Raw genomic sequence first — 12,301 nt, forward strand, 5'->3', positions numbered from 1 at the left:
TTACAAGTACCTCTTCTGTACTGCAGGTGAAGTGGCAGTGGTGAAAAAACAGGACTCAAACATGCAATGTGAAAATACCAACCTTTTTTTAAGAGTATTATTATATTCCAGTCTTTAAATAGTGTGTCATTCTATCAGAAATGCCAAAGACTTAGGTTCATTTATCTCTCTTCTACACAATAACACCTTTTTATTTTTACTTTCTTTTCCCATGTCAGTCTCATGCTTTCATTTCTTGTTGAACACTGGCTTATGTCATTTTTGATGCCTGGTGACAACACTGATGCTGACAGTTCATTTCAGTGTTAATAATCTGCAAGGAAAAGGAACCTACTGCCCTTCTAATCTGAAATTGAAGCATGCTTTCTTTTCTTGGCTCTGTACCCTGTGTCAGGAGGACAGTTTGGAGACCCTCAAACTGTTGGCAACTAACGTTTTGATAGATACTCTTCAAATTTCCATGTTACCACTGGCATTACAGGCAGTTTATATGCATAACTGGACTATGTATTACACCTGATTTAGCTCAATTAGACTGTACCAATATTTCCTCACCATCCAAAAATTCTATTTATATTTTTTTATCTAAAATATGAAAAAAAACATTTTATACTGGATTTCAAAGCAAAATCATCATTAATACCTAGACTTCTGGCAGTAACCTGCAAGATACAGTTGCCTTTGCATGGTAGGAGTACTTTTGCATATAATCTCACATTCATGCCAGAAAATTCTGTGCTGAGACTGATATACTCTCCATGTAATGATGAGATGATAGGCTCACAGCTAAAGCATGAATGTTCAGCTTAGCTGGAATGCCCAGCTGAGCAACAGATTGAATAGTATGTCACACAAGAACGGGTTTTCTAATTTTTTTTACATACTTGATTTAAGTAAGTAAAAGTGAAGAAAGTAATACAGGGAGAGTGGTAGAGAAGAACATAGTCTAGATCTGATAACAAGAGGGTGGAAAACAACCATGCAGTCCCCCAGCTGCTCCTTAGAAGAGGAGAAGTAGCGTGCATACCCGAGAACAGCAATTATGTCCCTCTTAATTTCATTGCTAAGTCCACTCTTGAATTATCAAAACACTTCCTAGTCTAAAGAATATCTGACATGAGTTCTGTGACATTATTTGGACTTTTCTTCATATTTTATTTTAGTCAGCTTGCTCAAATTTACACTAAGTACTTCTGCATAAAATCTCAGGGGTCTTTCTGCTGGTTGTGCATAGACCTCATCCGTAAATCTAGTGCCTTATCCTCTGGACATTATTCAAAATGCGGAAAAGGGAAGTAGAGATGTAAGAACTAGCCTTGACTCTCTAACATCTGAATGTTTGTGTATGCCCATACTGATGCTGTGTTGATCAAGATGGTGCTATGAGTATCACACTAAACCAAACATACTCTCTTGTCACTCTTGTACTCTCTAACATTTTGAAGTTGCAAGAGAACAAAAGAAACATGAAAACAAAGGTTAACCAAGTAATCAAGCAGGGCTGTTGCCTGTTCCAAAAACAGTACTGAAAACCAAACGTCTGAAAAAAGGCTTAAAAAGATGTCCTGAGTCAAAGTATCTCTATTTGTGATTCAAGTCTTCACTATGTCCTCTTTCAGAGGCCAAAAAGGAGTATCCCCTGCACTACTGTATAGCCTACTTGTAGCTTACTCTTTCTTTGGATCATACTGCTACAGCAATGTTGTTTATTGAAGGACAAATAAACTTAAAGGGAAAGGAATCTCTCCAGATTTGCAAGTATTGTTTACGTCTAACTGTACTGATGATTTTGGACAACAGGTTGTGGGACTGTCAAGGGATGCATCATTTTGAAGAGATATTGTGCAATGTATACACACGCACACACACACATATATATAAATGAGTCTTGAAAAGTTATCAGAAAATAACTCTTCCCCTCAGATAAAATTTATCTGTGTTATGTTTTAAGTATTTTCCTGAACAGACTACAAAGATTCTAGCAATTCATTTTCATTTTTCAGGTTTCAGCTATGGGTCTGGTATGGTGAGTTGAAATCTCAGTTAGATGTTCATTTTTTTGTTAATAATCCCTTAATATAGGTACTGGAAATTTCGTAGAACTTCATTCAAAGTAGTTTTTAGGTATGAAAGCATGGTGCTGCATGGCAAACAGGTCACACAGGTTATCTTTTAGATGTGCAAATTCATCAGAGGCTGTAGCAAATGCTTGGCTTTTCTCATTGTTTAAGTTAACTGCTGAGTTAACTGAAAATCTGTCCTTTTTTATTGCATTGTAAGAGAAATTAGGGTTTCAGGGGAAGGTAGTATCTTAGATCAGCTTTTGGGCATAGAAGTTCTTCTCCTGCTCTAGCCTTACATTGCCTCCATGCTGACCATCTCCTACAATATTAAAAGATGTTGTCTTTTAAACGACTATAAATATTCAGTATTTTAAATATGAAGGTCAGCTAGTGCAAAGGACTACTGTGAAGCTTTGTTTGGATTTCAAACTCAGTGAATTATGTAGGTCTATTTTCTTTTTGTTCAAGCCTCACTAGTCTTGAACAGGCTTTGTTTAGTGAGTCCTAATCCCAACACAAACCTTAGCAACTGCAGAGGGGAGAAAGAATGTGCAATGAAAACCAAAACTAAAGTGAAAACTCATGTCCATAATTTGCTGAAATCCCATTTCCACCATTGATAAGCACAGTGAGTCAACAGCCTTACTGCAGCGTTAAAGAAAAATTTAGCCTACTGTGATGTGCCAAAATAATGTTTAACTGTCTAGGCTTCCAGGATATTGGTCATAAAATTAAAAGCTGGGTCAAACACTAGATAATTACTTTAATGTAATTAAAGCTGATAAAAGTTCCAGTGCTCTGTTGGAACAATGTGTGTCATCCAAGCAGTTGGTAGTATCATCACTTATTAAGATTACCTGACACTTCCCATTATAATACTAGGTATGCAATTTGGTGATAACTTCATGACCTTCAACTGTTTGCACTTATGTATGTCTTCCACCTGTTGAACTCTGTCAGAGAGAATTGCAGCCATTTTCAAGAATGAGGAAATTTTGTCCTGTAAGGGTAGTAAGACCCTTAAATGTATTTACCATTTCTTAAGGAAAAAAACCCCAAACCAAACAGGCTCTGTGCTTGCTCCTGGCAATATAGTGGTGTCATGTATGCCAGGGATGTGACACTGGATACACATAATCAAAGTATTTTAGTTGCTAAATTCCCAGATTATTTGAATTTCAGTGGGTGTGACTAGGAATCTGATGTCAGTGCAGAAAGGAGGAGAAAAGTGTTGAGACTGGAACCTTGTAAGTGTTGGCAGGAGCAGAGATAACAAGAGATGAAGGGAAAATGACATTATGAGATGGGGTTGAATCAGGCAGGGAGTAGCTGAGATTGACAATGTGATGGAAATTGATGGTTGGGTGAATTAAAGAACTAGCTGTGAAAGAGGATCAGATATTACTAATGAAAAATAATGTGAGTTGAAAACAAAAGCTACCCTGGCAAACTGTGGAACCTGGCTTTGCTTCCTATAGGACAGGATTTCGGGGCTTTTGTCAGGTATACGCTGACAGGAGCCTGAGAAGGGAGAGAAAATCTCAGATGGGACCATCAGTGGATGTGACACTGATTAAATACAAACTAGAAACAAACAGCCTTGACTTGCTGGAGTTGCTCAGGTACCTGGAATCAAGAGACTTGTTTGGAAAGGAGAGATTAGGATTTGCTAGGCAAAAAGACTGAAACTGAGAGGGAGGGTAGAAGATGAAACTGGAGAAGCAAGGAAGATGGTGTGAGAAGTCATGGATTTTGAAGAGATGGTATGAAATAAGTTTGAAGAGACAGAGAAAAAGGTATATGCGATCAGATCAAGGAAACAGCAGAGGTTTCCAGGTGTCTAAGGGGCCACATTCTGGGCCCTGCAATGGGAGCCAGGAATACTGTGTCTCATCCTCCTTTAAATACCTTGTTCCATGCAGATGATAATGGCTGCTTACCCTGGTAGCACCTTCTCATGCAAGAGCTGAGATGAGCAGACCACCCCACACCCCTTTGTGGATTCAGCAGGGTGCCTTATGATAAAAATTCTGAGTTTCTTCCCATTATTTTAAAAATTAAGTTACACAAAGAGAAGCCAGTTATGTTTACATATTAGGTAACGCTGGCTTAGGGTTGCCTTTGTTGCCAGAGTCTCACTATCTGAAAAGCAGTGATAAAATCCTATCTAACAAGAGTATTGTAGGGATTAATTGGGTGTGCTTTGAAAAGTGCTATGTGGTTTTATCATGTGTTTCAATTTATTTTACTTTTGATTCAAAAATCATAGAATTAAATTAGTGGGTTTCAAATGGGAAAAATATACAAAACATTATCTCCTTTCTTCTAAAGCCATATTACAAGCCATTGAGGCCTAAAAAAAATTAAAGCCTGTTTTCTTTTTTTCATATGAATGAATTTTTTTCCTATGAAAAAATGGAAGACCATATGCAAATATTGGGTCCCTGGCTTGGCTATTTACTTGAAGACTTATCTGCATTTGAGTCTTCCTAACCTCAAAGTGGTATTCTAAGAGAAGTTTATTGACAAGAACAATGAACAATCCACATTTTTCAGTTTAACATATTAAAAAAGAAAGTATCAAGAAATATGAGGCAAAAATGTGTTTGCCTTTTTGTCTCTTTTCTAATTGATGGGAAAAAAATCATATTGACATGGAGGCAGTTAAAAGCTGTCATTCTCAGAGTTGTTAATTTGTCACTCTGGTGGACACTGCATTTCATGAAAGCAGTAGCTAACTGCGTGTTGCCGTCTTTGCCATTTTGGGAACATTACCATTTATATTCTCTTTGCAGAAGTTTTATTAGCTCTGTGGTCAGCTAGTGTTGTCCATGTGAGTAGATCTGCATACGCACTCTCTTCTAGGATTTACATTTTCATGTTAGCAATGCCTGTTGCTAACAGGGAAGCCAAGGCAGTAGCACTTCTCTCTCTTAATGCGAGCACACAATTTCTGACACTTGTGTGTATATGGGATCAAAACTCAGTGAAGCACAGATTTTCCAGGGCTTTTTACTTTAACAAACTATTGCTTTTTGTTATTATTTTAGTGATGGTGAAGGAGATGAGGAACAGAAAGGATCAGTGACATTGCTAAAGGTGCTTCCACGAAGAACAGACTTTTTGAAAAGAGATGTGTGTGCTGTGTCTCTGCTGGCAGAACAGGAGGCTGGGAACTGCCAGCCAGCCTTGCTCTCTGTACCACAGTCCTGACAATCTGCACTAGCATCTGTGTTGCTGTGGATGGTGTTTCCTCTGTGAACTATTCATTTGCTGCTCAGAATATCTGTCAGAGCAGAGCAGGGTTTCTTCAGTATACAGTTCATGGAATCTTCTCTTAGTATGTACTGTCCTTAAGTGGCTACTAAATTGCTTCCATGATTCAAAATAAAAGCTAATAAATTGTTTCTATCTGCTTTTTTTTGGAAAAAATTGTGTTCTCCTAGTACAGACCTTGACATAAAACTGAGACGTAAGCATCTCTGGTATATATCAAAGCAAAACTGAGGTGGGAGTCATTGCTGAAGCATATATATATATATATATATATATATATCTCACAGTAAGAACTTCATGCTTCTTTTCAAGACAACAGATAAATTTTTATTTTATCATGTTTTGTACCTAAAAGGTGTTTTTCCATTTGTGCAATTTCCATAATTTTCCAGATGATATGCTCAAGATTTAAATTGCTTCTCCTCCAAAATAAATTCAGAAGAGAGATATTGTTAGGATGACTTATTTCCATTGCCATATACAAAATTATGATAGTATGTGTCAAATTCTGGATGAACAAATGTTTTATCTGCAACTTGTTCATACTTTTTATTAAAGGTAAATTATAAATAGTTTAAAAATTGTTAGTTAATACTACAAAGGCTTAATAAATTTGTTATGAATTACAACAGTGTATGTTCCAGGTAGTTAGGTCAAACATTACTAAATGGTTAGTTAAATGTTAATGGTTATTATTAAATGAAAGTATTTTTAAAATAACATTTTAAATAAATAAGCTTTTCCAGTGTAAAAATTATATAAGGAGAAACAAGAGGTGCTGAATGACTAACAGAGAATATTTCAAAAATCTCAGTTCTCAGTGGAATCAATCTCAGTGGAACACCACTATACTTAATTTCTACATTAGTTTAAAATCAAAGGCAATTCAGATGAGAAGAAAGAAGAGAATGATTCTGTGAAGAATAAATCTCCGGCATACAAAAGTGAGCATGATATTCATATTCTCTCTCCCCAAGGAAGAAGGACCTGGCTTCTTTATCCTTGGTATGGCTGCAAGGAAAAATGACACAATTTTGTCTTTTGAAGTACAAAACATTTCCAAAAAATGCTTAAGTCCCAGAGGAATATATGAAAGGCAACACCTAAATGCCTAGGACTGTGCTAATGGTTCATAATCTTACCAGTAGGGCTGACACCTGAGCCTACTCAGAAAAATTGCCAAAAATTCTGCCCTGCTTCTGCATTTGGTTATCCTGAAGTACTGAAGTAAACAGTTAAGGATCAGATTTAATGTCTGAAATGTATGGCAACTTATTCATCACTTAGGGACAGTGATGAATAATTTGGTACCAGTATACTCTTTAAAAATATATGTAATATTTAGAAGATGCCTTTTTTATAGAGGTGGACAGATTAGAGTTCATACGTAGAACCAGGAGTCCGGGGCTCGGCATCGTCTTTGATCCCTTTCACCTCCCTGAGAAATGCCTTCCCCACCACCATGCCTGGACTCCATCTCAAGCCCCAGCCTATGGCCCACTGTGGTGTTGCACAGGGCTGCAATTCCTTCTCTACAAAGATCCCCCTTCAGCCGCACAGCTCCAACCTTGGAATCCTGGCTTTAGAGCAGCTTGTGAAATTTGTGTTAGGGAGTAGCTGGAAGGGAGCAGGGCTGGAAGCCTCCCAGGGCAGCACTTCTGAAACGGAACTGAGTCATTCTCCCATTTTGTTTGCTATCTCTGCATCCCTATGAATTGTGCACTTCTTTCTACACAGTGGCACAGCTTCAGCAATGACTCCCACCTCAGTTTTGCTTTGAGCCTGGTTGCTAGGAGATGGCAGCTCTGAGTTCAGGTCCCCTCCTCACCACAGCCAGCAGAGACCTTGCATCCCAATTTTTCCGCCTCTTCACCATGTACTGCAACAAGGAGCCAGCGCTCTTGTCTCCCACTTCTTGGCCATGTGCTCTGGCACGTGGGCTGGTGTGCACCAAGGTGCACCAAGCGCCCTTGCTGTGTCCTCCAGCCAGGCTTTGCATTCTTTGGTTTGTTGGAAGCTCAGTGCATCCACTCTGCAAGGAACTCACATTTAGGGCTTCAGTGCACTGACTAGAGGGGCTTTGGAGGGCACAGAAATTCAGGGACAGCAGATTCGTGGATGAGGATGTCCTCCTGTGAGGATAAGGAGACAGGCCCTGAGATACTCTGCTCAGCTGTAGGAGTTATTCCTGTTTGCACTGCACCCCTTGAACGCAGTTTAGGTCTTGATAAATTTGAAGAAGATCCCTGATTGATCTGAAAAATAAAATGAGGCCCTGAGTGAGCCTATGGCAGGAAGTATCATCTAGTTTCAGACATAAGGATACAGAACATCTGAGTCTTGAGAGTGCTAAAGTTTTGGACCATGAGTTAAGCTATGTTGCCAAGATAGAGCTTTGCTGTATATCTTATGAATATTCTCAGAGAAAATAATACATTTTCTCTCATAAGAGGCAGCAATGACCTTTGGAGATAAAAGGTAAATTATATTAAAGTTGAATTTCTGGCAAAAATACGTTGCAATTCTGGCCATTTGTTTAAGGTTATTATTACTTAAGAAAATGCTGAGGAGACCACTTTGGCCAACTCTCTTAAAAATGCAAAGCTTTGCCTTAGCCTGTGTTAGTACCCAAGAGGCCCCATTCTTATTGTTTATGGAATTAATTGTCTGATGGTTCAGTGTTCTTTATTAAATATTAAAATTTCTCTTAATAATATGCATACTTTCTGCTGTCAGTTGTGCCTAAGTCTCTTTCACCAATAAATATCTGCAAGACAGGGGTGTCTTCAACTTGGAAAACTTGGTAGTGTTTTATTCGAGAGTGGAACCAACAACTTATAATACATATAGGAAAGTTCCTTCACAACCCTTTTTGCTTCAGCACAAAGACTGGACACTGTTTGAACTATCTGATCTCTCTAAGTAAAAACTGTAGAAAAGGTTTCAGATATTTTATAGCATTCTTAATATATCTGGTATATTTAGCAACCATAAAAGGGTTGTGCAGAAGACAGAGGCATAAAATGGACAAAATCTTACACAAAGGGAGGATAATTCTAGCAGATCTTTTTTTTTTTTTCAGTTAACTACTCTGAAAAGATATTTTAAATACAGATCTTCCATAGATCCATTTTATTTAAATCACTGAAATATATTTTCATCAGATGAAAGTGTAAAATCAGACTCATAAAAAAAATCTAAAACTTAAAGGAAACAAAGAAAATGTTCAAATACATTTGCAGACTAAATAGAAAATCTGGCACTCAGGTCCCTGTAGTGGGATGAGCAGTCACACACTGATGGTTTTCTATGTTTCCAACTACTAAAATGCATTAAATCTTCTCTTAATGCTTTTCTTCTTTTTTTTTTTTTTTTCACGTGTCATTACTAAAGTTGCCACAGGGGCATTCTGTGATAATGAGTGGAGGTAAGGTGCTCTAAGCAGTAGCTACAGTACGTGCAGATGGGGAAAAATACACTCTCACCTGAAACATCATCTCCTTTAGGGGAAAATTTAAGGGTTGTTGTGCTATTCTGTTAAATATTTTGTTATCATCTAAGAGGCAAATGCTCTAAGGGAGCATTGAGGAAAACTCACGGTGTGCAAACATCCACGGCTCATACACAGATAACAGATAGAAGCATCCCTACCTTTTGGCCTTTGTGTGGAAGGACACTCACTCAGCATTCCCCAAACATACGAAATGCTGTTTTATTCCATTCCTCTGTTCCTTCTGTCATTTCTGAGATCGATACATCAAAATAAGTAGTTGGTGCATTCTGTATTAGCTTATCTTATTGAGAAATATATGATTCTCTGACTTGGAAGAGTCACTCTGGTACTCAGGAAGGAATGGCTTTTTCCTATCCTTTCCCACTGTTTCTGGACAGAGTTGGCTTTTGCAGAAGGCTGTGAGCTCTTCAGTGAGAGGGTACATCTTCTCCATTGAGAAACAGTATGGTTGGCTTGTGGAGCACAAATAAATGAATATTATCAGGTTTTTAGGAAACCTCCGTTCCTGCTTATTTCCATTGTTTCTTTTCAGCTGATATTTGGTCAATCAGAAACATATCTGTGGTTGTTTACCATATATTATACTTTTCTGAAAGCAATAGATGTAGAGTCTTAACAATGGAAAAGACTCTCTCATGCGAGGTAAAAATGTAACAATAATTCAAAATCTTTCCTTGTTTTTTTGTAGGACGAGGCTGCTCCAGCTGACAAGCAGTACAAACAGGAGCCAGCCCAGGTCACTTACTCAACATCAGCTGTTTCCAGCACACAGGAGGTGTTGTACATCAACGGCAACGGGACCTACAGTTACCATAGTTACAGAGGACTCGGAGGAGGGCTGCTAAATCTCAGTGATGCTTCTAGCAGTGGTGAGTTTCCGTACAAAATGTGCCTGTGTGTATATGTGCTCATGTGTATGTTTCCCCCTGCTGTACAAAAAGCTAGTCCAAGGGGTTCAATATCCATAGGCTATTATAACATAATGAGCAGGAACAGAATCCTGCAAACAGCTACTGCTGAGCAAAATACTTGCTCACTGCATGCTAATCTCCTTTCAGTTTCAGGGGAATAATGCACAATAGGGCAAGACTGAACCATAAGTCTCCAACATGGCTGAGTAAAAAAAATGCCAGGTTAGACCTTCAGTTGATCTGTGTGACTTTATGAGAACTTACACTGTCATTATTGTCCTTGCCTATGCTGATCACAAAATGAGGCCAGTAGTTTCTTTTTGGCTCAAGTTTGAAAACGGTGAACTCTATATTGTGTAACATAAAAGAATTGATGTAGATTTCTCGTGTGGTCTCACCAGCTACTTTAGTTTACTGCAGATAAGGATCTGGCATACCAAGTGTTAAATGAGAAATCAGCATATCCATTTATACTCTAAACTAAAGATGATGCAGGTAAATATGTGTCACCATGAGGTTGTATGCCCCCTGAAAAAAACACTGGTGTCATTTATTTAGACAACATTCCTTTCTTCTTACATTGACATACTTTTGTAACAAACAAATTTAAGCAATTTGTAGTTTTTGTTTGAAATAGTCCTTCATATTGATTTCATACAAATTGAAAGCAATACCCTTCTGATAAGAAGGGTGTTGTCTCTCTGTCAGAGAAAAGTGATTACTCTGGAAACCTGATGGTCTTTTGCTTCCAAGAACTGTATTTAAAAAAATATCTCAGAGGATGGAGAAATCCCTGGATTTTTGCACTGGCTGATCCCTCTCTGACTGACAGGAGTGCCTTTCCAGGTAGTAAATGGGCTGACTTAGGCAAGATGGTAATTGTTCAGCTACAGCCTCTATATTCAGCATGCTCAGCAATTTTCAAAACGCTGTCAGAGCTGCCACCTGCAAGGAGATATTGGTATGCGGTGTCCTGGGGACCTTCAGTCATGTCTGCTTTCTCACCCCCCGCCCCCAAAATTCTCAAAGATCTGTGAATGATTTGCTTCAAGTTTGCAACAGCTTTTAAAAAAAAATGTTTTAATTGTCAAAAGTCTTTGACTTAAAGAGACTGAATTATGATTACAAGTGTTTCCATATGCATAAAAAGCACATCTGAGGTACCGAATATGGTCTCTGATCAAATATTTTTCTAAAAGTAAGACAGGCTATGGAAATCTGTTGTTTTGCAAAAACGCACAAGAACTTTAAAATTGTCTTTTACATTTTGACCAGAGAGGATCCGAGCCAGTTCTCACTGAAAACAGTTGGCATTTGCCCTTTACCCAACTAAGAGTAGGATTAAACTCCACATGTGTTATTTGTCAGCAAAAGCCATCAATATTGTCCTGGTTTATATAATCTTAAACTGTGAGGAAATGCAACTGTGTTTGTGTACTTGTTTTTCCCTTCAAACATCTTGTAATAGGATACATTTTCATAACTCTCATTTTTCAGTGAATTGTGGGATTTAGGCAATCTCAGCATACAGTTTTAAAAAATGATGTACAAATTAAACACTATAAATTAGCGTTGCAACTTTTTCTTTGTACTTTTAACATAGACAACTCCAGTATTTTTTCACAATTAAAGCTCCAGATAGGTTTGCATACAGATATGCTCAAACTTTTCTTTTTCCTTGCCTTTCCCTACTTGTACTGGAAAATTTTGTCTGCGTGTCCTCTTACTCTGGATGACCAGTGAGTTCTTCTATATGGCTGTGCATAGTTGGAAGGTTGTGCAAAGGTGTCTGTCTTCTCTATAGGGATCCTACAGGATCCAAAGTACGTAAGCGCCACGAACCCAAAGTCTGTGTGCCAGGACTTCAAATCAGTTGTTGATGGTAACAGTTTAATGAGGTTGCTGATTTGTGACCCACTTGCCATTTCAGAAAGATCATTAGGAAAGTTGTGGAAAGGCAACTTCATCAATGTCTTAGTTTCATTGGCACAAAACCAATCAGTAACCAACCTAATTATCTCTTAGCTATTGAGGGTAAATTGCTCTGGCTTTGGTAGCTGGTTTCCCTACAGGAGAAATGGGAAGACTTGGAGGTCAGTTCTTTGGGACCTGTCAATCCTCTCTAATATGTCCATTTCTAGCTAAGAGGAGTGGATGGAGTTGCAATTGAGAGGGATAACCATTGCCCACCTGACAGACCTCACAGTCTCCTCTTTACGCTGTTTCAAGGACTCTTCTTCCAAATATGCAAGGCCGTTACGATAGTTAATGATTTACTTCTCTGAAGAACAGGATATTTGATTGCAAATTGTTTTCAATACCTAAGAAGTAACTTAAGAACACATTCCCTTTCCAATATAGTAACCTATCAAATGTTCTTGTCACACTTACAGATGTTCTTCTAGTGTAAAAATAAATACACACCACAGTCAGAAAGTGTGTATAAACAAATATGGTCTGGTTTTGTGTATCTGCTAAAACAGAAAAAAAGTTGCAATAGCTATCTAAAACTCACTGCTTGAATACCTATTTCTGGA

At 38.1% G+C, this 12,301-nt stretch overlaps 1 protein-coding gene across 4 annotated transcripts in view; it reads left to right on the forward strand.

Moving 5' to 3' along the window:
• NOL4 (nucleolar protein 4) overlaps window positions 1–12,301 on the forward strand; it is a 173,092-nt gene that overhangs the window by 151,867 nt on the left and 8,924 nt on the right. For all 4 annotated transcript variants that reach the window (XM_017830656.1, XM_017830633.1, XM_017830650.1 and 1 more), the window contains one exon: window positions 9,542–9,722. In XM_017830656.1, coding sequence (XP_017686145.1) covers window positions 9,542–9,722 — 181 coding nt within the window. The remainder of the gene's footprint in view (window positions 1–9,541; window positions 9,723–12,301) is intronic.

Source organism: Lepidothrix coronata, unplaced genomic scaffold, assembly GCF_001604755.1.
Source record: "Lepidothrix coronata isolate B3197 unplaced genomic scaffold, Lepidothrix_coronata-1.0 Scaffold6, whole genome shotgun sequence".
NCBI lineage: Eukaryota > Metazoa > Chordata > Aves > Passeriformes > Pipridae > Lepidothrix > Lepidothrix coronata.